Source organism: Micromonas commoda, chromosome 10, assembly GCF_000090985.2.
Source record: "Micromonas commoda chromosome 10, complete sequence".
NCBI classification, from domain to species: Eukaryota; Viridiplantae; Chlorophyta; class Mamiellophyceae; order Mamiellales; family Mamiellaceae; genus Micromonas; species Micromonas commoda.
In genome coordinates, this window is record NC_013047.1 from 495,640 (window position 1) to 521,669 (window position 26,030).

The 26,030-nt window shown below is 66.2% G+C and overlaps 15 protein-coding genes across 15 annotated transcripts; 8 read left to right on the forward strand and 7 right to left on the reverse strand.

The window, feature by feature from the left end:
• Positions 1-209: 209 nt before the first annotated feature.
• Positions 210-2,121, forward strand: MICPUN_102669 (predicted protein; the record flags this gene model as incomplete). Its single annotated transcript, XM_002508422.1, has 2 exons — positions 210-917; positions 1,105-2,121. The coding sequence occupies 2 exons, from the start codon at positions 210-212 to the stop codon at positions 2,119-2,121; spliced, it is 1,725 nt and encodes a 574-aa protein (XP_002508468.1).
• A 284-nt stretch (positions 2,122-2,405) lies between these two features.
• MICPUN_61883 (predicted protein) lies at positions 2,406-3,302 on the forward strand (the record flags this gene model as incomplete). The annotated part of the gene is made up of 1 exon (XM_002508423.1): positions 2,406-3,302. One exon carries the CDS (start codon positions 2,406-2,408, stop codon positions 3,300-3,302), a length of 897 nt encoding a protein of 298 aa, XP_002508469.1.
• Positions 3,303-3,528: 226 nt separating this feature from the next.
• On the reverse strand, positions 3,529-4,874 carry MICPUN_53737 (predicted protein; the record flags this gene model as incomplete). Its single annotated transcript, XM_002508694.1, has 1 exon — positions 3,529-4,874. A coding segment is annotated over one exon (1,346 nt), but the record flags the coding sequence as incomplete, so codon positions are not given.
• Positions 4,875-9,440: 4,566 nt separating this feature from the next.
• Positions 9,441-10,911, forward strand: MICPUN_109021 (predicted protein). The gene has a single exon (XM_002508424.1). It carries the CDS (start codon positions 9,486-9,488, stop codon positions 10,839-10,841), a length of 1,356 nt encoding a protein of 451 aa, XP_002508470.1. The 5' UTR covers positions 9,441-9,485; the 3' UTR covers positions 10,842-10,911.
• Positions 10,912-11,122: 211 nt separating this feature from the next.
• MICPUN_61886 (predicted protein) lies at positions 11,123-12,373 on the reverse strand (the record flags this gene model as incomplete). Its single annotated transcript, XM_002508695.1, has 1 exon — positions 11,123-12,373. The coding sequence occupies one exon, from the start codon at positions 12,371-12,373 to the stop codon at positions 11,123-11,125; it is 1,251 nt and encodes a 416-aa protein (XP_002508741.1).
• Positions 12,374-12,521: 148 nt separating this feature from the next.
• On the forward strand, positions 12,522-12,683 carry MICPUN_61887 (predicted protein; the record flags this gene model as incomplete). The annotated part of the gene is made up of 1 exon (XM_002508425.1): positions 12,522-12,683. The coding sequence occupies one exon, from the start codon at positions 12,522-12,524 to the stop codon at positions 12,681-12,683; it is 162 nt and encodes a 53-aa protein (XP_002508471.1).
• A 337-nt stretch (positions 12,684-13,020) lies between these two features.
• Positions 13,021-14,000, forward strand: MICPUN_61888 (predicted protein; the record flags this gene model as incomplete). The annotated part of the gene is made up of 2 exons (XM_002508426.1): positions 13,021-13,932; positions 13,980-14,000. The coding sequence occupies 2 exons, from the start codon at positions 13,021-13,023 to the stop codon at positions 13,998-14,000; spliced, it is 933 nt and encodes a 310-aa protein (XP_002508472.1).
• A 104-nt stretch (positions 14,001-14,104) lies between these two features.
• Positions 14,105-14,896, reverse strand: MICPUN_75887 (predicted protein; the record flags this gene model as incomplete). The annotated part of the gene is made up of 1 exon (XM_002508696.1): positions 14,105-14,896. A coding segment is annotated over one exon (792 nt), but the record flags the coding sequence as incomplete, so codon positions are not given.
• Positions 14,897-15,163: 267 nt separating this feature from the next.
• Positions 15,164-17,716, reverse strand: MICPUN_61890 (predicted protein; the record flags this gene model as incomplete). Its single annotated transcript, XM_002508697.1, has 1 exon — positions 15,164-17,716. One exon carries the CDS (start codon positions 17,714-17,716, stop codon positions 15,164-15,166), a length of 2,553 nt encoding a protein of 850 aa, XP_002508743.1.
• Positions 17,717-17,878: 162 nt separating this feature from the next.
• On the forward strand, positions 17,879-18,481 carry MICPUN_85854 (predicted protein; the record flags this gene model as incomplete). The annotated part of the gene is made up of 2 exons (XM_002508427.1): positions 17,879-17,908; positions 18,074-18,481. The coding sequence occupies 2 exons, from the start codon at positions 17,879-17,881 to the stop codon at positions 18,479-18,481; spliced, it is 438 nt and encodes a 145-aa protein (XP_002508473.1).
• Positions 18,482-18,538: 57 nt separating this feature from the next.
• On the reverse strand, positions 18,539-19,700 carry MICPUN_109022 (predicted protein). Its single transcript, XM_002508698.1, has one exon. It carries the CDS (start codon positions 19,513-19,515, stop codon positions 18,577-18,579), a length of 939 nt encoding a protein of 312 aa, XP_002508744.1. The 5' UTR covers positions 19,516-19,700; the 3' UTR covers positions 18,539-18,576.
• Positions 19,701-19,810: 110 nt separating this feature from the next.
• Positions 19,811-20,686, forward strand: MICPUN_61893 (predicted protein; the record flags this gene model as incomplete). Its single annotated transcript, XM_002508428.1, has 1 exon — positions 19,811-20,686. The coding sequence occupies one exon, from the start codon at positions 19,811-19,813 to the stop codon at positions 20,684-20,686; it is 876 nt and encodes a 291-aa protein (XP_002508474.1).
• A 275-nt stretch (positions 20,687-20,961) lies between these two features.
• On the reverse strand, positions 20,962-22,218 carry MICPUN_61894 (predicted protein; the record flags this gene model as incomplete). Its single annotated transcript, XM_002508699.1, has 1 exon — positions 20,962-22,218. The coding sequence occupies one exon, from the start codon at positions 22,216-22,218 to the stop codon at positions 20,962-20,964; it is 1,257 nt and encodes a 418-aa protein (XP_002508745.1).
• A 427-nt stretch (positions 22,219-22,645) lies between these two features.
• On the forward strand, positions 22,646-23,647 carry MICPUN_61895 (predicted protein; the record flags this gene model as incomplete). The annotated part of the gene is made up of 1 exon (XM_002508429.1): positions 22,646-23,647. The coding sequence occupies one exon, from the start codon at positions 22,646-22,648 to the stop codon at positions 23,645-23,647; it is 1,002 nt and encodes a 333-aa protein (XP_002508475.1).
• A 136-nt stretch (positions 23,648-23,783) lies between these two features.
• MICPUN_86046 (predicted protein) lies at positions 23,784-25,232 on the reverse strand (the record flags this gene model as incomplete). The annotated part of the gene is made up of 1 exon (XM_002508700.1): positions 23,784-25,232. The coding sequence occupies one exon, from the start codon at positions 25,230-25,232 to the stop codon at positions 23,784-23,786; it is 1,449 nt and encodes a 482-aa protein (XP_002508746.1).
• Positions 25,233-26,030: the final 798 nt, after the last annotated feature.

Consider the following 26,030-nt stretch of genomic DNA (forward strand, 5'->3'; position numbering starts at 1 on the left):
CTAGGTGAGAGGGTCAAAGCCCACCTTTGGCTCGTGAGCGAGACAGACGAGAGCGTCGGAGCGATCTCGGGTCGTGGGACACCTCGCGCGCTTCAGGAAAGGCGCGTTACCGAGTCGCGACTCCGCAGGGTTTCTCTGTGTCGTACGCCAGCGAAGCGGGAACCAACGTTGATTTGAGTTTTTGCCGCGAGGTCGGGCGCCGGAGAACGATGCGCGGAGGCCATGGCGACGCCGCGAAGCGCCAGGTGGCGGACGTAGCGTCGAGCAGGGGTGTCGGCAACGGCGTCCCCGATAAGTTCGCGGACTACGCGAGGTTCGACGACATGTTCGGGGCGTCGAGGATATTCACCGATGGCACCGCGAGGCAGAGGAAAAAAGAGACCGAGATGTACGTCAAGGACGTGATGGAGAGGCGGGTCTACGGGTACACGCACGATCTCAGGATGCACGGGGAGCCCCTCTTGAGGATCCCGGTGGGTGCCCCGCTGGATGAGCAGCCGAGCTCGCGCGGTAAGGAGAACCCGGTGGCGCGGGAGGACGACCGCAAGAGGCGTGACCTGGAGGGCCCCGAATCCAAAGCCACCGGTGGCAGGAAGAAGGCTCGGATGTCACCCGGGGCTGGAGCCTTCGCGCAGGGCGCCGGCGTCAAGCCATCGCCGCGCGCGGGAGCCGGGTTCGGAGTCGGGCGCGGAAGGCACTCGGACGTCAACGGCATCACCGCGTCGCTCTTCGAGCGCGAGGACTGGGAGACGGACCCGCTCTGGGCGGCGATGGAAGAGGCTGTGGCGAACGGGGGGGTGGGATCGCTCGAGGAGCTCCCTCTGCCGGGGAGCGCCATGCGCGCCACCGCGCTGGCGCCGCATCCGACCAATTTCGACGGCGAGTTCATGCAGCGCTCGAGGTTCGAAGAGATCGAGGTACGTCCGGCGAACCCCGCCGCCCCCGACGACGCGCGGTCGATCGCGCGTGTTCTACCCTCGCGAGCGCAAACCGTATCCCAACCTGCGGCTCACTGCGGCTCGGGCTACGGCCAGTTTTTCCCGCCCGCGATGAAACTCCCCCACGCACGCGCTGACCTTCGCCGCACCTCCCCCGCCGCATCAGGAACGCATCCACAACCTGGAGAACAGTCTGGCGCTCGCGCGCGCGGCCGCGGGCACGGAGCGCCACGCCCCGGGCTCGCTTCCCGTCAGCCAGACCGCGGCGGACGCGGCGGCGGCGGCGGGTGGCGAGCGAGCGAGGGGAGAGTTCGGCTCCGATCGCGGCAGCGGCGGGAAGAGCCCGCAGTCGCCGAGCCCGCACAACTGGGCGCCGATGAACCCGTCGCGGTCCTCGGATCTTATATGCGACGCCGCGACCGGTCGGATCGGGTCGGGCGGTGGATCGGGCGACGGCGCGAGACACGCGGGCGGGGGGGGCGGGGGTGGCCGCCGATCCAACTCGTTCACGTCGACCCCCGGGCCCAAGCACCGCGTGGGATCCGTGATGCTGACCGAGTCCCACCCGACGCACACGACCGGCGGCGCGTTCATCGATGAGGATGCGCGCGCGTTGGCGATGGAGTACGAGCGCCTGCGCGAGGATCGCGACGCCAACCGCAGGGAGCACGAGCTCCTCAGGACGGAGTTTGAGCACGCCAAGTCGCAAACCGCGCTGCTGCGGGAGAGCAACAGGAACTACGAGGCGAGGGTGGAGCAGCTCGAGCGGCTGGTGCGCGAGTGCAACGCGCAGACGAGCTCGTTGCGCAGCCAGCTCGCGGAGTTCACCGCCGCCGGCGGCCTGGGGGGATCCCAGGCTGGGGGCTGGGTCCCCCCCGCGCCCATCACCACCGTCAAAGCCACCTCGAGATCGCGCGGGTCGGGGGATCCAAACTCGGCGGGGGCGACGCCGAGGGTGCCCACCCCCCGGGTCAACTTCGAGGTCAACCACATCAACACACAGACGCAGGCGCAGAATAACCCCGGACAGCTCAAGAGGGTCGGAAGCTGTTTCATGTCGGGAACCGCGGCGGCGGCTGCTGCGAGGAGCGTGTCTTTGCGTCCCTCCCTCGCGCAGGTTTCGCCCGACTCGAGCGCGGGTGAGTTTGACGGCGTGGGCCACCTTCACGTTGGCGCGAGGTGAGGTTGGGACTTGAGTGCGCCGCGTTTAACGGAGGATGGGACGGGACGCGACGCGACGTCGCCTTCGGAGGTGGTGAGGCGTACACGGTTCATTTAGCACGAGCATTAGACGACCAGACGACGGACCCGCACCCGCGGGGAACGCGTAAGTTATGAAATTCAATCACCGATTGACGACGACGTTGAGAGCTCGGGCACCGGAAAAGGTGTCGGCGCCAGCTGTTTCGAGCGACGGCAGTATCGGCAGTATCCGCCGCGCTGATACTCGATCGAGTCGTATCTCGCATGGAGCAGGTCGCGTCCGCGATGGACGCGGAGCCCCGGAGGATGGACGCGCGCGATACCTCCGCGGCGCTTGCCGCGCTCCTCCGAGCACCGAAGCACCGCGAGTTCCCCTCGTTGCTCGCGCGCACGGGCGACGAGGTTCGCGCCGCGTTGGACGCCGAGCGACACCACCACGCGCTCATGCAGGCCGCGCGCCCCACGCTTCACCAAGCGGGACAACTCCGCGGCGTCCTCGTCGAGGGCATCGTCAAGAACCAGATCGTCTTCAAGCTCTCCACCGAGACAACCTCCCTCGCGGTCTCCTACCTGGACGTTTTCTTGGGCTCGGGGAAGTACTCGGTGTTGCCCGAGCAGGGTTGGGCCTACCACCTCGTGGCCAACGCGTGCATGACCCTCGCGGTGAAGTTCCAGGAGCCCTGCGATCCGACCGACCCGCGGCCGGACGCCGCGGCCATCCAGCGCCACGTGGACGTCGCGTTCGACCGCGTGTGCGTCCAGAAGATGGAGTCGCTCGTGCTGCAGGAGTTGGGGTGGAGGCTCAGCCCGCCCACGCCGGCGAGCATCATCCCGCGGCTCCTCATACTCCTCGGCCACGACCCGACGGACGACGAGTTCGCCGATATATGCGGACGGACCGATGTCTACGCGCTCGCGATACTGTACGACGTCAACTTCAGCAGCAGGCGCGCGACGTGCGTGGCCGCCGCCGTCGTCGCGGTGGTGCTCGAGGACCGGGAAGGTTATGATCGAGACGAAGTGATCCGAGCGATTGTCCGCGCGTTCGACGACCCGGGCGGCATCGGCGAGGAGGGCATCGCCTCGTGCGCGAGGATGGTGGACGACTTTCGCGCGGCTTTGTCCTCGTCGTCGGCGGGCGACGCCATCGTGGGGGACTGACTGATTGACCGAGACGGGAACCGAGACTGAAAACCTTCTTTTTTCACGACGAAGCAAATCTACTTCACCGAGCGACTACGCGGTGGCTACTTAATCGTACCTGAACGCGATCTTGTTCTTCTCGTCCTCGCGCGCCTTGCGCTCCTCCGCTTCCCTGCTGATCTCGCGTTGCGACCGCTCCTTCTCCTTCTTTTCCTTTTTCTCCTCGCGCTTGATCCGCCGCCACTTTCGCTTAATCTCCACAACCTCGTCGCGCTTCAGCGTGATCATGTACAAGCCTCGGGTGACGCACGTCTCGGACACCGCGAGCCATGTGTTGACCTCCCTCAACTTCTCCAGCGGCTCGTCGCCCAGGATACCCGAGCTCTCGCTCTCCGCTTTGCGCAGGGTGGCCAGGTTTTTCACCATGATGCGGTTGGCGCCGAGGTGGTAAGACAGCGACGGCGAGGTGAGAAGTTTCTCAGTCTCGTCGAGGTACTCCAGCAGCGCGGTTCTCGCGCCGCGCGTGTCCAGCTTGACGAGCAAGTCCTCGGGAGCCTCACTCGCGCCCACGAGGTACTGCAGCATCGAGTTCGCGTCCTGCAGCGTCTGCGTCAGCATCGGTACCCCCATGTGGGCGCAACAGAGCTGGGCGCTGAGCCCAAACGGTTCGCTCGTCACCAGCGACCTCGCCACTCTGCATCGAAGCGCCGCGAGGTAGTCCATGTCCTTGGCGCAGGCCACCTCTGTGAGCTTGAACTCCGCCCCCGCCGCTTTCATCAGCGACGGTGACGCCGGGTCGCCTATGTGCGCGTGCCAGTGCGCGTAGCTCAGCGCGTCCGCCTGCGTGGCAAAGACCATCGTGTACGCGTCGAGGGGCCAACCCTCCATCTGAAACTGCGTGTCCTTCGTGGTCATGTCCTGGTCCCTCGCCTCGCCCAGGGGCGCACCTTTGGTGATGGTGTTGGCCATGCGGTAGGACCAGCCGAAGTGGAAGTTGACGAACACGGGGAGGTACCTGTCCTTGAACTTGACCGAGATTTGCGCGCACGCCTCGCCGCCGTGCTGCGCCACCCTGGAGACGATCTTCGCCGCGTCTCGCTGGTTGGTCCTCAGTTCCTCCCAGGGTATGCGAATAACCTCGCTCTCCTGCATGGCGTTCTGACCCAGCGCCCCGCCCACCCCAGATCCCCGCTTCGCGTTCTCGTTGAGCGCCTCCTCCGCCTCCTCGAGCCTCTGCCTCAGCTCGCGAAGCTTCTCGACGTCGGGTCCAGCCGGCGCCGGAGGCTTCGCCGCCGGCGACGACGACCGCGTCGTGGCCGAACCCATTCGCGCCAGGAGACGCTCCGCGCGCGCGGCGGTGTCCGGACGGGACGTCCCGCCCGGCGTGTCGACGTCGTCCGAGTCGTCCTCAGAGTCGTAGTTTCGAGTGCCGTAAACGGGTTCCCCCCGCGCCCTCGCGCTCTCCCGAGCGAGCCGCTCTTGCTCGCGGACGACGGCGCGCTTCGCCGCGACGGCACCCGCCGCGGCGACCAAACCCTTCGGAACCGTGAGGGTGTGAACGATCCACGGGGTCTCCTCCTGCATCGCCATCAGGCGCTGCACCACGTCGTGGCCGTAGACGTCCGCCGCCGTCTCCAGGCTCGGGCCGAGCGCGCGGGTGTGCTCCTCGATGACGGGCGTGAACCCGACCACGTTGCTGTGCCCGCCCGATTTCTTCCCCTTCTTCTGCCGTCCCAGGTGGTCCTCCAGGGGACCCAGACCGGCGGTGAACGCGGCGTCCCCGCCGAACGCGCTTATGCACTGGTACTGGTACGCGCCGCTCTGCCACGCGCGGGACTTGAGCAAACCCGGGAGCGCCTCCGCGAGAAGCGTGAGACGAACCGGATCGGCGAGCCTCACCGCGCTGTAGAGCCCAAAGACTCTGGCGCCCGGGGCGTGTTTCGTGGACCCCTCCGGCGCTCTGGCGGCGTACACCGGGTGCGGAGGCTGAACCATGGATATGATCGGCCTCGCGCCCGCGATGCCTTTGAGCCTGGCCTTCTGGCCGGGTTTCAGCTGGGTCATGTCGCCGCCCGCGCCGGTGAGCGGGTCGCCGCCCACGAGCTGGAACGAGACGTCAAACTGGTGACCGGTTGCCCTCAGGCTCTGGACCACAGCCGGGTAAGGGTTTTTCACCATCGGCGGCTGCGCCGCCTCGTTGAAGATCTCCTGCAGGGTCTCGTCGAGCCTGGCGTCCACCACGTACTGCATCAAGATCGCCGCGTGCGTCATCTTGGGAGGGACGTAACGGTTGTGTCGGATCCATCGAGCGCCCGCTTCCCAGTAGAGGCACATGCCGGGAGCGACAACCTCGTAGACGCGCTGCCACACCCTGTCGAGCTCCTTGGGCCCGGGCATCGGCGTCCGCGGGTCCACCAGGGGAATACCGGCGAGCTTGGTCAAGCCGCCGGTCTCGACCTTCTCCTCCTTCTTGCCGAAGAGCGACCAACCTCCTTTCCCCTCGTCCTGGTGATCGGCATCCTCTCCGGTTGGCTTGAGTTGCTTTTTCTTGCCAAACAACCCCTTCTTCTTGTTCTCCTCCTCGATCTTCGCGTTTTGCTTCTCGCGTTTCTTGGCTTTCCGTCGCTTCTCCGCGGCGATCGCGGCGGGGTCCACGACCGCCGCGCGCGCCGCGTCAAACTCCCCGGTCTTGATGAGGTTCAAACCGAACGCGCCAGCCTGCAACAACGCCAGCCTCGGTTTCATCATGTAAACCTCCTGCTGCCGCGTCAGCGAAACCACGAGCGTGAGCAAACCCGTGGCGCTCAGCGCTCGCTCAGCCGCGACCCCCGCCCTGCGGCTCGTCTCCGGCGTCGCGAGCGAGATGCCCGATCGGCCGCAGCCGCGGATGGCGCTGATCATTCCATCCTCCATCAGCTCGCGAAGCGGCTCGAGACCAAAGTCCCTTCGCACCGCGTCTCTCATAAAATCACCCAGGCGCCTGTGCAGATGCGCGAGGTGGGAGTAGAGCGCCTGCGCGTTGTTTTGCGTCCGCGCCAGCGCGTGTGGGCCGTCAAAGAGCTGCTTCAGCACCCTGACCTCCTCGCTCACGTTGTGGAGCCACACCGTCGAGGTGTTCATCATGCGAATGAGATCCGCAAACGTACTCTCGCGTAAACCCTGGTCAGTCGTCACGTCCACGCCGTCCTCGCCGTCGTCCCAGCCCATGTCCCCCCTGAGCAGCAGCAGCATCGCGGCCATGCGCAGCGCGCGCGGCATCTTATCGTCCTTCATGGACTTCAACCCTATGGCGATCATGCGATCCGCGTTTTGTTTCAGCACCATCGGCGAAGACGGCGACACGGAATTTCCGTAACACGACACGTAGGCGTCAGCAGCGGCTTGCTCCAGGAACAGGCCAGTGTAGAGCGCCTCGAACGGAAACGTGGCGTAGTGCTGCGCCGTGGGAGACACGGGCTTGTTCGGCGCCTTGACCCTGAAGTGGAAGGTGAAGTAGATTCGCACGCTGAAGTGCATGATCATGGACCCGCCGCCGCGTTGCGCAGCCGCCGCGGCGGCGGTGCCGTAGCCGCCGTCCAGCATGACGGGCGGCACGGGGGCGCGCACGGTGCACTCCATCGCCACCTTGTGGTGCGACGACGTGGCCCTCTTCACGGCCGTGTCGAACCCCGTCCTGTCCGCGCGTAGCTTCTCCACGGTCCACCACTGATTCCGCCGCTCCCTCTGATCCTCGTTGGCCCAAGTGTCCATCTGCCCGCCGGGCTTGAGCAGCACCCCCTTGACGCTGTGCCCTTCCGACGCCGCCACGACGTCCTCGACGGTGTCGACGATGGTATCCACGAACGTCTGCAGCGCCCTCGCCATCTCCGGACCGTCGACGATGATGTCGTGTCTCAATCCCATCCGAGCGGGCGCTCCGTTCCACGCCCTCCTGTGCAGGCACCCGTCCTGGAGGCTCATGCACACCACCCTGGTGCACTCCGGGTCGTCGTAGTCCTCCACGCGTTCGGGCTTGGGGAACAGCGCGGGTGGAAACTTGCGGAGCAGGGCCCTGAGGTCGGTCAGGCCCTCTCGGTCGCAGCATCGCAGCACGTGCGGCAGACCCCACGCGTCGGAGAATCGATCGAGCTTGCACCACTCCGTCCCGTCCACCAGCGCGACCTCCTCCATCCATTCGAGCACCTCCTCGTCCGGGACCGCCCAGACGCTGCGCCGCTGACCGTGCGCCGAGTGCGCGGACAGGGCGGTGGCGACGAAGAAGTACGGGTTCGTGGGCATCCTCGGCAGGGAGTAGAGCCGGCGAAGCGCCTCGAAGACCGCATCCCTGAGCTTGGTCTCGGACGAGCCGAGGTAGCGCTTGCGCACGCGGCGTTCGATCTCGATCTGCGCGTCCACCTCCCGCGCCGCCATGGTCCTGTCCTACACCTAAGTGAGACCGCACCGCCCTCCGATGCGCGGTGAGGTCCCGGTCGGCGTCCCCCGGGCACCCTCTCGCGCGGCGTCCTCTGCGAATTCAAACGAGAAAACGGCACTCTTCATCACGGGCGTTGACTTTTTTCGCGACTCAAGAAACCTCCATACAAAATAGACCGTCGTTTCGACGAGATTCGGATCGTCCGAGCTGTCATCCCGACACGGCGACGTAACAATCCCGATCGGGCGGGGCATCTCGGAAGCGAGCGCCACATACGCCGCGCGTGAACCGTCGAGAGCCCGGGTCGGCGGTCAGCGCGGCTCGCGTGCACCCTTCCGGAACCCCGAGCTCTCCTCCGAGCGCCGGATCCCGCCTTAAAAGGCGGTTCAACACGGAAAGAGCCCGCCCCGATGGCGTTCTCCTGCTTCGCGAAATCGCCCCAGCCGGGGTCCAGACGGCTGGGCAGCGCGTCGCCGTCGGCGCAGGACTCCAACCGCAAGCTCCCGAAGCTCCAGCCCGCGGTGGACTACGACAACGACTTCGGCGACGGTAACCTGGACATCGGCGACGTCGGCATCGACAAGCTCGTCAGGGCTGAGCTGGAGGCTCGAAGGCGCGCGGCGATCGCATCCGGGATCGATCCGGACGCCCCCGTCCCGTTGCCCCCCGTCAACCCGCCGGAGTACGACAAGGACGCCATCCTGCAGCCCCTGGAGCGCAGGCCAAAGCCCCACGGCTGGCTGGAGACCCCGGACGTGTCCCCAGCGGAGGGCGCCAGGACCAAAGAGGAGATCGCGTCGGTGAAATTCGTCCCATCCGAACACGCCGCGCAACCCCACGCGACGCCAGCTGCGACGCCGCTCGCCGAGCGAACCTTCGCGCGGTACCCGCCGGGGTGCGGCCCGTTCTTCGGCGGCCCGTCGTGGCCGGCGGACAGAGGGGCGCCCGGCGGCGTCAGCCACGCGCTTCGCAGCGCGGGATTCACCGCCAACTTTTGCGTCATCGTCGCGACGGGAGCGCTGGCGCCGAGCGCGTCCGCGCTCATCCGCGCCGCGTTCGACGTGAACGCCTTTTGGGGGGCGACGAGCAACTCAACCGACGACGTTCCCGCTCCGCTCGCCGCGTGGGCGCTCTCCGCGCTCGCCGTCTGCGCCGGGGGATGGGCGTACTGGCGATCCCAGCGGAGGCCCATCGCGCGGTGGATGCGACGCGTCGCCGCGGGGGTCGGGATTCCCGAGCGTGCACCGGGCGACGTGGTCGTCGCCGGCGTCGCGTTTTTCGTCGGGCTGTTCGCGTTCGCCACCGCGTTGTGCGTGAACGTCGCGGCGCACCAGCTGGTTCGCAGCAGGTACAAGGGTTCGTTCGTCGCAGGGTGCGTCGCCGCGGTTTGCGTGTGCGTCGAACACGAGAGGCGAACGCGGTCGAGGCGAGTGTTTAAGAAGGCGCTGACGGCTTTTTTCGACGCGGAGAAGAGCAAGGAGGGTTTGGCGGCGCTGATGGGCAAGGTTGAGGCGATCGATAAGAGCGAGTTTAACTTTGGGTCGTCGGCGCCGTCGTGGGCGAGGTTCCAGGAGAACGAACTGGCGCACTGGCTCAACGGCTTCCTCGCCAGGACCTGGCCGTTCTACAACCGAAGCGTCTGCAACCTCGTCCGCGACATCGTGGAGCCGCTCCTCGAGGAGCACCGACCGGGGATCTTCTCGAGGCTCTACTTCGACACCCTCGACCTCGGCCACGAGCCCATACAGGTGCGCGGCGTCGAGTACGTGGGCACCCGTTCGGATGCCATGGGCGTGAGCCTCGAGCTCGACGTCGCGTGGCCCGGCCGAGCCAAGATCAAGCTCAACGCTAAATCCTCCGTCCTTGGTTCGATCATCATCGCGGTGAAGGACGTCGAGGTGTACGCCAAGGTTCGGGTCACGCTGCAACCCCTGATGCCCACGTTGTGCCCTTTCGGCGGCTTGATCATAACCCTGACGGAGAAACCCGCGGTGGAGTTCGATCTGGACCTGCCGCTGGGCCTCGAGGGCACCGTCACCGCAATCGTGGAGGATTTCGTCGAGAAGTTACTCTCGGAGATTCTCGGCGAGGCGCTGGTGTGGCCCGAGCGCATCGTGATCCCGATCGCGGACGAGGAGGAGCCCCTGAAGATCCCCAACGGCGAGACGGTGACGCACCAGTGGTACGTCGACAACGTCCTGACTCTCCGCAACACCGGCTTGGTGTGCGTCACGGCCAAACGCGCCGAGAACGTCGTCGGCACCGACTTGATGTCCAAGGCGGACTCCTACGTCCGCATGTACGTCAAGAGCAAGGGAAAGGGCAAGACCAACACCGAGGTGATCGACAACAACAACGACCCCACGTGGAATCACACCGTGTACATGCTCGTGGACGACATGAACGAGCGCAAGCTCACGGTGGCCGTCATGGACGAAAACTCTCCTCTGCCCGACGTCGTCATCGGCGAAAAAGTCATCGACCTCAAGTCCCTCAACCTCATCCCCAACGAGAGCGAGGAGATTTGGATCGATTTCCCGGAGACGGAGAAGCGCAACAGGTCGTATAAGCGCGGCCCAATGCGTCTGCTGCTGGACGTCACCTACATTCCCTTCGACGCCACCGCCGCGTCCATGCCGTTGTCGCCCGAGACGATGCACAGGACGAGGTCGGCGACGCTCGCCAAGCTCAAGGGGATCGGCATGCTCACCTGCGTGCTCGTCAAGGCGACGGGCGTTAAAGCCGCGGACCGCAGCGGAACCTCGGACCCGTACTGTAAGCTCTCCATGCCCCCAGGCCTCGAACCCGGCGGCAAGCAGAACGGAAAGCCCATCAAGCACAAATCCAGGGTGGTTGACAAGACGCTCAACCCCGAGTGGAACGAGACGTTTGAGTTTGTCGGGGTCAAGGAGAGCGGCGTGCTCACCGTGGAGTGCTACGACAGGGACGTCGCGATGATGGGCATGGGTAAGAGCAAAGACGCGCTGGGCGTGATCGAGGTTAACGTGATGGAGGACGTCATCAAGGCGGCGACTGCGAACGAGTGGGGTCTGACGGAGGTTGAGAGGGAGTTTGCGCTCAAGGGGGATAAGACGATCACGGGGACGGTGACGATGAAGCTGATTTGGCAGCCGTTCGCGTGATGAGGGCGGGGAAGCGAGTGTAGCATTTGTGTCGTGTCGTGCTTGTCAACGTGAGATGCATTCTACGGATATCCGCGCGTGATGGATCGTCGTCAACCCTCGTACACCATCCGGTAAGGATTCGCGATCGCAGCTGAAAAGCTACATAGTTCAAAGCTGAACAGATCCTGCGAAATCATGCTTGAACTATGTCGCGGAGGTGATGGTGTACGAGGGCTGAAGAAAGGTTAGCGGATCATCACGGGCGGGAATCCTCGCGTGCTTGCTCGTCGTTTGTCGCGTCACTCAAAGTCCCGCACAAGGTCCAACCTCTGCGCCGGCGGCGTTCCCTCCGGCACGACGTGCCCCGGCGCTCGGCCACCGATCCCGCCCGCCGCGCCCCCTCCAAACCCCGGAACCATGAGCGACGCGCCGCTCACCTCACGCGTCAGGTTCATCACGAACGGCACCGCCGCGTGCGCCCAGTCCTGCGCCGCCTCATCCCCGTGCGCGCGGTGCAACGGCCCGACGTCCGCCTCGGGGTCCTCGTGTCGCAGTCCCCGAAGCGTCCCGGGATCGAGCTCGACGGCGATCATGCGCGACGTCGCGGACACCTCCAGGTCTCTCGCGATTTCGTACGACAGGCAGCGGGTCAGCGCCGATATCGCCGCTCTCGAGGCTTGGTACGCCGCCACCTCGGCGCCGCCCTGGGGGTCCAGGACGTGCGTGACGTTGACGACGATGCCGGACCCCCTGGCGACCATGGCCGGGGTGAAGTGACGGACGAGAGCGGAGACTCCCTTGACGTCGTTCATCATCCTCGACCAGTCGATGGCCCTCGTCTCCCACACGCGCGCGGGCCTTACGATTGTCGTCGTCGGCGGCGGCGCGTCCCCGGTGTCGTCATCCCACGCGTTGGCGTCCGCGTGAAGCGTCGAGTCTTCCAGCGGTCTACACCCGCCGACGACCACCTCGTTGTCGTTTGGGCAGAAGGCCTCCGCCGCCTCGTAGTTGAGCTTCCAGTACGAGGGCAGCTCGCCGCAGTTGGTGATGAGGACGTCCGGGACGCCGAACGTGAACTCGACGCGGTCTTTCCACGCCTTGACCTCGGCGTCGTCGGCGAGGTTCACGCGGCTCACGTCGAGCTGCATGGCGTCGCACTCGGCCCAGTGCTGCATGTGCAGACTGGTGGTCAGCTCGGAGGAGGGCGTGGCTCCCGCGACGACCATGCGGCACTCCGGGAACTCGAGTAACGCGGACACCAGCGCGCGGCCCACGCCGTGGCCGCAGTCGGCGACGGCGACCACCTTCTCGCAGTCGCCGCGGGCTCTGGCGCGCGACGCGAGGGAGGTGTCGCCCTCGGTGGCGGGCCGGTCGCGGGTGGGTTCTTCTTCGAGGGGCCGCGCGGGGCGGAAGCCCTCGCCCACGCGCTCGAACGCGGCGTATCGGACGGTCCGCCACGGGGTATCTTCGGAGCTGAACCCCGCGCGGGGGATGCGCGACGACGAGGCGAGCGCGCGTCGCCCGGTGAGGGAGGCGATGACGCGAAGCATCGCGCGCGCGGCGTCGTGTGTTTGTCTCGGAAGGGGCGTGTCTCACAGGAGCTTTCGTGTCGGGTCGATCCGACCGATAAAAATTTGAAATACTCGACGGGTACGAAGCAACGACGAGCCACAACCGCCCCGCCCCGACCACGCCGACATGGCCAACAAGAAGAACCGCGGCAAGGAGAGGAAGAAGCAGAAGTGCATCGAAGAGGGCGTCGCATCCATCGACGTGCATGAGAGCGTCGCATCCGCCATCGTTGCTCACGTGCCCGAAGTCAAGGACCGCCTCGCCCTCGGCTGCGTCTCCAGGGCTTGAGGTTAGCCGCCGCGTCTCCGGGTTGCTGGCAACTCCACCACAACACGCTGCGCATCGAGCCGCCCCTCAGTACTGCTCACAAATTCACCGATGATGCGTTCCGCCGCCTTATGCTCTTCGCGGGAAACGCTTTGACGACCATAGTCCTCACCGGCGCCCCAGTCACTTTTAGCTGGCCTTAAGAAATTTTTCTACTTGCCCGCTTCCGAACCTGAACGTCTTGTCAATCACCAACTGTACGGGGGTGTCTGTCAGCCACGCTGTGCTACCTTTCCTGAGGCAGAACATACAACATCACCTCACGTCGATATCGCTGAGCGGATGCGGCTTGCACAGTATGAATTTTCGGTTGCTCACGGAACTGAAGAGCTACCTGAATAACCCGGATGAAATCGACATCTGCCAATGCCAGGAACCAGAGTGCACTGATATAATTGACTTGCAAGAATCTGTGCAGTGCATGGCCTGCGAGAACAAGTTTTGTCATGAATGTGCTCATGCTGATCATGACGATGCATGCGCTGACTGCCGTGGATTCTTGTGTTCTCTGGCCAACTGCCCGGGCGAAGAGTACGCGGTGGAGCATCTTCACTTATGTGAGGTTTGCGAAGAGGAGTTCTGTGATGATTGCAGGTTCGTGTTTCAGTGCCACGGCAACGATACCAACAGGGGATGCTTGAAGTCGACTTGCGATGAGTGTAGCGATATGCACCTTTGCGATGTCTGTGGAGGAGCGTGGTGTGATAAATGTAATGATGGTGGTGGTGCCGTCGAGATTTGCTTCGGCAGCGGAAAATACGACCACAAAAACTCACTGATGAAGTACAGTCCGGGATGCAGCAAATCGATTTGCGAAGCCTGCAACACCGACACGACATCTGGGAGATGCAATTTGTTTGATTGGTGCGACTGCTGTGATGGCACATGGTGCAAAGACTGCACACCAGGCACGTTTCGCTGCAGCTGCTGCCAGAGTTCTCACTGCAAAGACTGCATGCGGTACGGATGTGATGGATCCCCGATCAAGGATTACCACTGTTGCGGAAGTTACGCTTGCGAAGTTCGCTGGTGTGATGATTGTGTTGAACGCGGGGCGGACGGTATTTGCATATGCAGCAGTGAAGGTTGCGGCAACATGTCGTGCGGAAATTGCGCTGCAGACTTTGAATTCTTCATTTGCCCCTGCTGCGAAGATCCGTTCTGCAAAAAGTGTATTCAGGATTTAAGTCCCTGCAAAGACTGCAAGAAGGTGCAAGGACTTCTCACCTACGAAGAGGACTACAATGATGTGTACAGTCACAGTCACTGTGTAGGTGACTGTTGGTAGACCTATCCTTGCTACGCCAATCTCGAACATTCATTCATCGCAAAGTCTACCGCGCCTTCTTTGTCGGCGCGCGAAGTTTCCCAAACGGCGGCAGCGGCACCAACGCGCTCGTCGCCTTCCGATACTCCGCATACTCCGGGTACTTGCCCGCGGTGATGGACTCGGTGAACCGCGTGCTCCCCTGGAACAGCAAGACGAGCAGCACCGCGCCGACGCCCTGCTCGTGAACCCACGCGTCACGCCAACTCGCGCCGAACAGATCCGCCCGCCCGTCCCACTTGGCCGCCACCGCGAACAGGTAATACGACACCCACACGCACTGCTCGGCGAAGAAGTTTGGGTGCCGCGAGTACCTGAACAGGCCGCTCGTCAGGAACCCGCGCTTGTAGTCGTCGCGCAGGGCGTTGACGCGCGCGTGGCCGGGCGCCCTGTGCTTGCTCTGTTGGAAGATCCACTGCTGCTGATCGGCGAGCGACTCGAACGCGACGAAAAACGCGAAGAGGCCGATGGCGATTCGGTCCAACGCGTTGAGCTCCGATCCCTTCGCCTCGTACGCCGCGGATGAAGGCCGCGCGATGAGCAGGAGGAGCGCGTGCTGGTACGTCGCGATGAACCCCAGGTTGAACGCCTGCCACGTGACGGGGTGTTTGAGCAGCGGGTGCTCGCGCAGCACGGGCCACCGGTAGTCCTGCTCGCCCTTGGAGTATCCCCCTTTTCGGGCGAAGTTGTAGGTCAGCCTGATGCCCCACGCCCAGGTGAGCGCCGCCATGGTGCTGGCGCGCGCGTCGAACCCCGAGGCGTACGCGTAAACCGACGCGTACACCGCGGGGGTGATAGACCAGAGCCTGTCGACGTGGGAGTAGGTCCCGGTGACCCACGATGCCACGAGGCACCACGTCGCGAAGCCTGCGATTCGTTGTGGGACGAGGTTCGGTAAGTGACGGATCGCGCGTGCGATGGTAGAGGATGTATCAAGCATAGCATCGGGTATCGGCTCTCACCCGCACAAAGCGCGGCGCACAGGTGGTCGGGATCGCTCGGGTCGAAGTTCATATCGGTCGTCGCCTAGCTACTAGCGCGCGGTCCGAAGTGCCGTCAAACCTAGCCTGGAGCTTTAAAAATCTACCGCCAAGTCTGCTTGGAAAACTAACAACTATCGAACCTCCTCCTCCGCCGCCGCCTCCTCCGCCTCGGGCTCGAGCGTCACGGCGCCAGCGACGTCGTCCTCGTCCATCGTCTTATCCCGCGCCCGCTCGTACCGCGCGAACATCTCGTTGACGCCCCCCATGCACTCCCTCACCACCCCGACCTCGTCCAACCGGCAACGCATCCCGTCAAACGCCGTCACCGGCGGCGCCCCCGTCCCGCCCTCTCCGTCCACGCTTCCAACGCCGACGCCGCGGGGGTACCGCTGCGAGAAGTGCGTGAGCACCGCCTGCGTCCTCTCCCCGCACTGCGACGCCATCCGAAGCGCCTCGCCCGTGGTGCTGTGACGCTTACGCAACGCATGGTCCGCCAAGGAATCGTCAAACGTAGCCTCGTGTATCAACACGTCGACGCCTCGCGCCAGCCTGGCGAGTTCGACGCTGGGTCTGCAGTCGCCGCTGTACGCCATCTGCCAGGCGCCGAGGCCGCCGTGCGACACGGGGGCGCCGCCGCCGAGGACCACCGCGGCGGCTTCGGGGCAGTGGCGCACCGGGAGCGCTTCGAAGCGCGAGAGTCCCGCGTGCCGAGCCAATTCTTTCGCGGGTGTGTCGTCGGCGACGCGGGGAAGAAAGTACCCGTTCGCCCCTGAACCCGGGTGCGGTGGAGGCATCGGCGGGGGCGGGGGCGGGGGCGGGGGCATCGGCGGGGGCGGGGGCGGGGGCGGTCGTTGCGGGAAGCTCTGCGGCGTCCTGAACGGACCGCCGCCGAAACCCTCGGCGTATACCGACGCGCTGTGAACGAAACGCCAGGGCCTGGCCAACCCCGGAGGATTGGGCGATTCCTCGAGCCATTCCTTCAACGAAAGGGGGCCGACGATCGTGAGAACCTCGCCGGGGTTTAGCCCCGAACCGGGTTGCTGAGGTCGTCTCAACGCGAGCACCCCTCGCACGCCCAGCATGTGATCCGGGTGTTGGTGAGAGACCCACAACACCTTAAGGTCCCGAATCGCCCTACGAGCCTCGTCATGACCGAGGTATCGCTTCATCGCTCCCGCGCACCCTTCGCCCGCATCGAGTAGCACGTTGCCCTCGTCGGTTGAGCGCGCCGCCCGTTTGATCAAAATCGCGCTCGAGCCGCGATACCGAGACGGCTCCGCGCTCCCGGTGCCCAGAAACAACAGCTCCGGGAAATGCGTCGCCGGCGAGTGCCCGTCGAACCTCTCGCCCTCAACCTCGGCGATTGACGCGTCTCGCATCAGCCGCCGCGTCTCGTCCCGCACGGCTTCGATGTCTAGCTCCTCCGGGCGTTCCGTGGTTTGGTCGACCTCGGCGATCCCGCGGGAGGACCCCCGAGCGCCAAATCCCCGTTCCTCATTCTCGTCGATAGCTGTGCGCAGGCGAACCCTCGCGCAAAGCGATCCGTCGACCCGCCGCGGATGCGGAAACGGGGGCATCTTCGGCGGCGTCGCGGGCGGCTTGTACGGGAAATGATGCGCGAGGGGCGTCGGGAACGCCATGCCGCACACGCATTCGAGCCTGGCGAGGGTCCTGGCACCGGCTCTGAAGCCCACCTCGTTGGCGACGACGCAGTTCACGTGCGTCGGCAGGTGTTGTCGAGGATTCGGATGGTCCCCGTGTTCGATCGCGCACGTCTCCGCCCACCTCCGACTCAACGCATCGCTCGGTGAGCGCCAGGTGCAGACATCGTAGGCTGGGTGAATCTGCACGTCCGATGCCGTGGCGTGAAACACCGCGGCGCATCGGTGTTTGCCCAGGAGGCAGCACCCCACGGTCGGATGCTCCCCCGCTTCCTTGGCGGCGGCGGCGTCGCCGCAGTCCAGCACGAGGAACGTGGGACCGAAGTCATCGTCGCTCGCGCCCTTCACGCACACGGCGTAGCCGAGAAAGTAGTTCTCCGGCGTGGGGTTACGCGGCGGTGGCATCTTCTTCGTCGCCTCCTCTTCCTCCTCTTCTTCCTCCTCCTCCTCTTCTTCCTCCTCCTCCTCCGCACCGTCTTTCTCCCTCTTGCGCTTCCTCTTGGCCTCCGCCTCCATCTCGCACAGCTGGCACTCATCCGCGTGCTCGAACCTCTTGAACAGCGGGAGGACGCATATCGAGTCGTCCTCGTAGCTCTGCGCGACGTGATCGTCGTCGGGGTTCGCCGCGGCGTCGACCGCCGCGGCCGGAGGCACGAGTCGAAGGGCGGTGACCTGCGGATGTCTGAACCTCACGAAACGCCTGAGCGCCCGGATGTGCGCGCCCACGCCGCTGGGTCCCGCGACGAGCAGGTCCCCGTGGCCGTCGCCGCTCAGCCGGAGAAACGTACCGCCCAGCCCGCCGCACGCGTTGGGATGGAACGACGTCAGGAAACACGCGCGGAGCTTACCGGTGGCCCGCACGCGGTGCTCCAGCGCGAGCCTGCTGAATCCCTCGGCGCACCCGAACAGGTACTGGCGCTTGGATCCCCGGTCACAGGTGAGGAGCAGCGACGGGGCGACTCCATCGGCGTCCGCGCCGACGACCAGGACGCTCGCCGCATCGCCGGACCCGGCGCCCGCCATCCGCCCAAGCCCCCGGCGCACCTCCTCAGTGGTGTCATAACAAACTCGGTGCCAAGAGCGGAACTTTTTCGCGAGACTCGTGCGCATCAGCCCGAACCGGCGGCGATTCTCCCCTGGTGCTCACACGCCCCCGCGGGAGGTGGAGTGACACCAGAGCGACACATGGACGACTTCTACGTGCGATACTACGTGGTACGTCTCACGCCCGTGCCCGATCGCGGTTCGCGCCCCGATGCGGCGACGTGCACGCCGAGCGCATCGTCGCCCCGGTCCCTCGCACATCGATTTTTTTCTCCCGCCCTGCCCTAGAAATTGCCTCCGACCCCGATCCCTTCCCGTCTCTCGTCGACGTCGCAGGGGCACAAGGGCAGGTTCGGGCACGAGTTCCTCGAGTTCGAGTTCCGCCCCGACGGCAAACTCCGGTACGCCAACAACACCAACTACAAGAAGGACTCGCTCATCCGCCGCGAGATGTACGTGAGCGAGACGGTGATGAGGGAGGTCAAGCGGATCGTGGCGGACTCCCAGATCCTTCGCGAGGACGACCGGGAGTGGCCGGAGGGGGACAAGGTCGGTTCCCAGGAGCTGGAGATCGTGCTCGGCGAGGATCACGCTAGCTTCACCACCGCCAAGATCGGTTCGCTGCTCGACGTGCAGAGCAGCAAGGATCCGGAGGGGCTGCGATGCTTCTATTACCTCGTGCAGGACCTCAAGTGCATGGTGTTCTCCTTGATCAACCTGCACATGAAGATCAAGCCCATCTGAGCCAACGGCGGCGATGCGACGCGCGAGGCGGTGGAAGCGCGGGGGACGGCGTCGGATGACACTTAGTTTGTACACCTATTAATAGAGCCAGTCTATCAATCGAGTCGAGCGGGGGACTCCTCGACACTCCACATTCGGCTCACGTCGGTGGTCCACAGCAACGGCGCGTCCGTCTCGATCCGCACCTCCCCGTCCGTCCCGACCACGTCCAGCGCGTTACTCGTGCTGATCAGCCGCCCCATCTCCAGCCCGCCGCCCGTGAGGTTCCATCGCAGACCGCTCGTGCGAACCGTCTCGGCGGCGCCGCACACGGGGATGAGTCCGCACGTCGGCCCCTCGTTATCCACGTCCGGCACGATCGTCACGCGCGTCCGCGCGGGTACCACGAACGCCATCGAGTGTGCGCCGATGAGCACGACGTGCGCGTCTCCGAACTCGTGCGCGGCGCTCACGCTCGACATCGTCTGGTCGAACCTCCCGCCGAGCGCGCCCACCGCGAATATCCTGTGCTCCATGAGCCAACCCTTCCCGGCGATCACCCGCCCGAGGCCGTTCCCCGTCCCCTGCGACACCCTCCACGCGGAGTCCACCATGTGCGTCATCGCCTTGTGCAGGTCCGTGCTGTCCTGGTCCGCGCTCAGGTCCACGCATCGAGCGCCGCCGTCGCGGTAATACGCCAGAACCTCGGGTCGGACCGAGTCCAGGTCGCCGACGATGACGTCGGGGACGAAGGCGGCTCGGACGACGTCGGGGTTGTGGTCCGGGAACAATCGCGGCATGTCGTCGAAAAGCCTGTTGGCGCCGCCGTCGGCGCAGTACCGCCGCTCGCACCTGTGCCATAGGTGCGGCGCGACGCACGGGAGCTTGTAGTTTAAGATGAGGAGCTCGTCCGCGCTGTCGGAGCGCCGCGGGGCGTCCTTCGGCGGGTCCAGGCTCGGGGCTCGGGAGGTGAGGAAGTCGGTGACGAACCGCCGGGTGGGTCCGCGCGCGGTGTCGTCGCCCGGGGGCGCGGGGGCAACCTCCGCCGCGCTCATCTTTGCCGCTGGGGTGCCGAATTGCCGGGTGAATGAACGGGACGGGCGGTCGAACGTCGAGGCCGCGCGCGCGTGCCTGCGCGTTCGCGACCGCGCGGGGTTTCGGGGCGCGTGCGATGAAGATGTGTGCGAGGTGCGCGCGAGGGCTGCGTTCATCTCGCGGTGCACATCGCGGGCCCAGCGCGCTCCGCCGTTTGCGTTGCCGCACTTCAAGCCCTGAGCTGCTGCGTCAGCTGCGACAGAGCTCCTGTCGCTTGCAGCGAGGGGCACGAAGCTGAAACGCAGCACAGCTGTTATGAGCGAGACCGCGTCGTTGAGCGGCTCGGGAGGGTGGGAATCGGTGGAGGCGGCGCTCCCGCGCTCGACGCTCTCGCTCCTCGAGCGCCTCTCCGAGCACCACAAGTGCGTGTTCCGCGAGGAGGTGCTCGCGCGCCTGAGCGTCAAGGACCGTCTCTTCCTCGCACGCACGTCCCACGAGCTCCGAGCCGCGGTCCTCACCAGCGGCCTTCCCATCGTCGGCGACGGCCGCCGCCGCGTCACCATGTACCGCGACGGCGTCCACTCCATCGCGTGCGGTCCCCTGCGCGTGTTTCAGTACTGCGTCGCGCAGGGATGCCCGTGGCTCTCGCCTCACACCCCCGAGCTCGCCTCGCTCGCCGGAAACGTACCCGTGCTGCAGTGGGCGCACGAGATGGGATGCCCCTGGGACAGGCGAACCAGCCTCAGAGCCGCGTGCGGCACCACGCCCTCGCACCTCGCGTGCCTCGAGTACGCGCACGCGCACGGCTGCGCGTGGGACGAGCGCGACTTCGCAGATGCCGCAGCCACCGCGCCCCTCCAAACGCTCCGCTACCTCTTCGACGAGGGCTGCCCCTACGACGAGTCCATCGCGGAGTGCGCCGCCGCGCACGGGAGGCTCGACGTCCTCGAGACGTTCCCGTCCACCGCAAAGTCCGGCGGCGTCGCGGTCACCTCCGCGGCGGCGTCGCACGGCCACCTGCCCTGCCTCAAGTACGCCGTCGAGACGTTACGGTGCGACGTGGACGAGCGGGCGCTGAGCCAAGCCGCGGCGTGGGGCCACAAGGAGTGCGTCAGGTACCTGGTCGCGGCGAGGTGCCCGGGGTGGGACGCGTACGATGAGGCGTGGTCGCCGGGATCGCCGCAGTGGTGAGCGCTCGTAGGACGCGACGGGAGACGAGACGACGACGACGACGACGACGACGACGGGAGATGGGACGCGGCGCGTGATACTTTCGTAAAGTCATCGAAACTGAGTTTGCTTTGCAAGCACGGGGGTTGAAACTATTTCGAACGAGGGCGTTCGTCAAAAAATGAGTCACGTTGGTACACGTATACACGTTGGTGGCACACGGTGTCACACGTCGACGGAACACGCGGATTGTACACGTCGTTCGCGTCTTCTCGTCGACCTCGACGACGGCGTCGTCAGACGCCAAACTTTTTGAGATCCTGGGGCCGCGCCGGCATCACCGCGTCCGTCAGCCAGCAACCGGAGACGTCCACGTTGGGGCACTTGGACAGCACGAGCGACCCGGGCTCCCCGCCCAGCGCCGCCGCCGCCGCCAGATCCGTCGCGCTCGCGCTCCCCGACCCGGGCTGCCTCGTCAGGAGCCAGACGAAATACCTGGGCGGCGGCGCACCCTTTCCCTTCACGTTCCAGGATGTGTACGTCGCCCGTCCGCCGCCGTGGTTCCACGACCGGCACGTCACCACCGCCGCGAACGAGTCGGAACCCAGCTGCACGCACCGCGATACCTCGCACGTGCCCTCCGGATCGGACAGGGGCGCGTACGCCGGGGTGTCGAGCATCTCGCGGAAAACCGAGGCGTCGACGGATGACGCGACGTTCCTCGGCGACGCGAACCGACGGCAGCGCTCCGAATCTCCCCACTTGAGCGCGTCCAGCTGTGCGGCGACGACGGCTTCCGGGGCGACGCGGGCGTGGGGTTCGGACGGGAGGTGCGCGTCCTCCGCGGGTTCGCCCGTGACGCTGTGGACCACCCACTGCTCGAACACGGTGGCGGATTTGTAATTCGGCGCCAGCCGCTCCTCGAGGGTCATTCGAAGCGTGAGCGTCGCCTCCTCGCCGCGCTCGTCCTGCGTGGCGAACCTCTGGACGTACATGGCGTCGTCCACGAGAAGGGAGGAGAGCACCCGCGGCGCGCGGCCGGGTGCCTTGCTGGGCTTGTTGTACAGCAGCGCGCGCTGCGCGAACGAGTCCATCCTCGCGGCGAGTTTGGAGAGGTTATCGCGATCCTCGTCGCCGTCGACCCCCCCCGCGCCCCGCGCGGGCAGGCCGAACGCCTCGGCGAGCGCGTCCTCGTTCACGAACGCCGGGGGCATGTCCGCGATCCGGTGGCCGGCGTTGAGGGGCATGCTGGGCCCCTGATGCTTCACGGGAGCGGCGTCGGCGGAGGTGGCGGGGCCCAATATGTCCTCCGAGCGGAGAAAGTCGAGGACGGTGTACGTGCTGCGCTGGTCCAGGCCGATGCGAAGCGCCTCCGCGCGGCTGACCCCGGCGGCGCTCCGCACGACCCGCTGGGCGGCCACGCGCCTCTGCTCCTTCTCCTGCTCCCGGCGGCGAATTTGCGCAGCGTCCGGGGGCTTGCCGCCCTCGCCCCCCTCCCGGCCCCCGCGGTTGCCCCCGGTGAACACGGCTCTTGGGTTTATCGAGGCGGCCATTTTCGGCCCGCGCGTATGGGGCGCGCCGGCCAGGAGCGCCGCGCGGGAGGGGTCGCGGGAACCGAGCGCCGAGGCCCCGGGCGCGCGTACGGCGCCGGGGATGAACGCGACCGCGCTCATGTTCTACTTCAACGCGCGCCTCTGCCCTTCGCCGCGCGTCTTCGAGTGACGTCCCTAAATCAGGTAAAGCGCGCTAAACTCGGTTGAAAGCGCGTGTTACGACCTTCCAGCCAATCACGTGCTTCCATCTCGCCGTCCTTCGCGCCGTTTCGAGAGCCATCTGCGATTGGCGCCTCTGTTTGGAGTGGGGCCTGGCAGAAAAATCGGTCGTTTCCGCGAGCGCGATCAGCTTCATCAATCGCTTCGCTTCCCTTCCACGTCGATCGTCCTCCCGATGCTGTGCGGTCAGGTGGCGACACATTTGGCTATGGCGCAGTGCGCGAGGGTGGCCGATGGGGCGATTTCTCGGCCCACCGCCTCCCGGTCGTCGGTGCGCAGGGATCATCGACGAGCCGTGATGACCCGCGCGCTTTCCTCCCGATCGACGCCCGACCGCGATCTCCGCCCGAGGCGCGCTTTCATCGGGGCGGTCCTTCTATCGGTGCCGACGTTCTCGGCAGCGTCCGTCGCCGGGGCCGCGGAGTCGGTGGATGAGCTGCAGCGATCTCTCGTGGCCGCGTACGAGGTCCAGGACTTCACCGCGGCTCTGGACGTTCTCGGGCGCTTACGGCGGATGGAACCCAAGGAACTGAAGTGGATCGAGGCGGACGCCACCATCTCCACGGACCGCAAAGACTTCGAACGAGCGCTCAAATCGTACGACGTCGCTTACGAGATCGCCAAGGGCGACGCGGGAGCCGAGGCGAGGATCCTGAACGGCCGCGCCCTCGCCAGGGAGGGCGTCTACGATTGGCCAAACGCTCTCGATGATTACGACGAGGTGCTCAGGCTGGCGGAGTCCAACGGTTTCGCGCCGGACCCTTACGTCTTAAACTCCCGGGGCAACGTTCGCGGTTCGCTGAACCGTTGGATGGACGCGAGGGACGACTACGAACGCGCGGGGGACCTGTTCCAGAACGCGAAGGGGTTCCGCAACGGCGCGAGCACCACACAGAGGCTGGACGGCGCGATATACGCGTACAGCAACAGGGCGCTGGCGACGGCGCAGTTGGGCGACGAGGATGGCGCGCTGCGGCAACTGGAGGCGCTCACGAGGCGAGCGCCCAACTCGGCGGACGTGCGAGCGGCGGCGGCGGCGCTCTATTACTCCGCGGGGAGGTACGCGGAGGCGGAGGACGCGTGGGAGAGGGCGTGCAGCAGGGAGGCGGGATGCGCCAAGTACAAGGACCTCGATTACGTCAGGCGCATACGGCGGTGGCCGCCCGCGATGGTTGGAAAGTTGGAGAAGTTTTTAGAGCTCAAGTCGTGACGGGACACGAGCGTCGATCCCTCGAGCGTCGAACGTCGTCGAAGCACGTGTCGTAAGATTAAGATTAGTGATGTTACCCGTCGATTAGTCATGATAACCCTTGAGACCCTTACCCGCGATGAACGGTCCGATTGACTCATCGTCCCATGTCCGCGACGACAGCCTCCGCGGCGATCCGTCCGCTCATCATCGCCCCGTCGAACGTCGCGGGCGACCTGTGATCGCCGCACACGTACGCCCCGTCCCCGAGCCTCGTCGTTCGCTCCAACTCCGACGGCGTCTCCTGGTTGGGCTGCGCGTACGGGATCGAGTACGTCTTGAGGTGACGCCACTCCTTCACCGGCGGGCTTTCCCCGTTGCGTCCCTCGCACTTTCCCGCCCCGAACCACGCCTCGAGCTCCGATCGCACCGTCTCCACCAGCGCCTCGTCCCCGATGCCGCTCGGGACACCGACGATGGAGACGGACGCGAGCGACTTGCCCGCCGGCGCGTATGTAGACGCCACCGTCGACGGGAAGCAGCAGTTGTTGATCATCCCGCCGCCGTCGCCGTTGAGGTAGAGGATCGGCGTTGACAGCGGCGGCGGGCCGTCGATGGCGAAGTACAGGCACGTGGTTCCCACGGGCGCGCCGGGGGCGGACGGGGAGGTGGCATTCAGCGAAGGGAGCATCGCCGCCGCGGCGGGTCCCTCCGTCGCGACGATCACCGCAGAGCGAGCGGTGACCTTCGAGGGTCCTCCGTCGCCCTCGACCGCGATGCCGTCGTCGCCCACGCGCACCGTCCCCGTCACCTTCGCGTTCACGCGCACGCTGCCGGACGGGAGCGACGCCAGGAGCTGCGCCGCCACGGCCTCGATCCCGCGCGCCGGCAGGCAGTTCTGGCCCGTCGCCAGCATCCGCATGACGAAATTGAACAGCCGGGAGCTGGTGCGCAGTTCCGGGTTGAAGAAGATCCCGGACATGAACGGCCTGAAGAACCTGTGCGTCATCTCCTGACTGAACCCCGCGGCGTCCAGTCTCTGCCGGATCGTCGTCTCCGGCGCGCGGAGGATGTCGTAGCAGTCGCCGAGGAGCGACTGGACGCGGACGACGCCGACGAGGATCTTGTCGACGACGGAGCCGATGGGATGCGCGGGGTTCAGCGACGCGAGCGCGTCGACCGGGTGCCTCAGGGGATCCGCCACGCGGTGGAACCCGTCCTCGAACCTCACGTCCGCGCCCGCGTAGAACGGTCGGAGGTCCAGCGATTGGTAGTCGAGCTGCGCCTGGGCCTCGGGGTATCCGGTGAGGAATATGGCGAAACCCCGATCGAGGAGAAAGCCTTCGACGACGTCGGTCCGGAGCCTGCCGCCGACGGCGTCGGAGGCTTCGAGGAGGAGGAAGTCGACGCCGGACTCGGCGAGTTTCTTCGCGGCGCACAGACCGGCGAGGCCGCCGCCGATGATGACGACGTCGGCCTCGGTCTTATCGCCCGCGTCCGACTCGGAGGATGCCGCCCTCGGGGCGGTCGTGGCTCCGCGGTCGGCGGGGGCGTTGCCGAAGCGAACCCGCGCGCGCTCGAGAGCCTCCTCGGCGGCGCACGCCATCTCCGCGCGGAGCGCCCAGATGCGACCGCCCTTGACCTCGCCGTCCTTGATGTCCGCGACGGTCGCGGCGCGCGCGACGGGCGCCGTCCTCGCGAGTCCGCGGTTGTTGACGCGCGCGAATTTGATGACAGCTGTCCTACCTCCGGGCGATCGGCGCGCGGCCGACGGACGCGCGCGGCCGATGGACGTGGGCGCCGCGAAGGAGGACATGGCGAGGGTCGATGTCATGTCGTCGGAGGTGTTTGACGCGTCGACACCTCCGGACGCTCTGGAGTGTGACGGGGCGGAGCGCGAAGGAACGATAGCACTATCCGTATCGGCGTGACACGCAACTCCTCCTGATTGGCCGACGTCCGGCCAGAGCGTGAGCTCTCCACGACGTCGCGCTCTCCACGGCGCCGCCGCACTCGCGAGCGCCCCCGCGCGCGCGAGACGGCGACGATGAGCGCAGCGACGGCGTGTTCGGGCGCGGCGTGGGACCGAACCGCCGTGATCGCGCCCCAACGCGCGCGGCTCGCCGCGAGAACCCGCGCGTCTCTCTCGCCGCTCCGCGCACCCATCCGGAGATGTGCGACATCGTCGCGGAGGACGCGGCGCGGCGTCGTCGCGCCCGCCGCGTGGATCGACGGCGCCAAAGCCGCGGCCGCGCAAGGCGGATCCTCACCCAACAACAGGTCGATCGACGGCGCCAACCCGCAGCGGCTCCCCACGCGCAAGAGCGACCGGAAGAGCGAGGGATCGGGCGACGAGGAGGGCGACGAGGAGGGCGACGCGAACGACGACGAAGGAGACTTCCCC

Bases quoted from the DNA above. Each gene is read 5' to 3' on its own strand.
- MICPUN_109021 (XM_002508424.1), top strand. From the start codon at position 9,486: ATGGGCGTGAGCCTCGAGCTCGACGTCGCGTGGCCCGGCCGAGCCAAG.
- MICPUN_109022 (XM_002508698.1), bottom strand. From the start codon at position 19,515: ATGAGCGCGGCGGAGGTTGCCCCCGCGCCCCCGGGCGACGACACCGCG.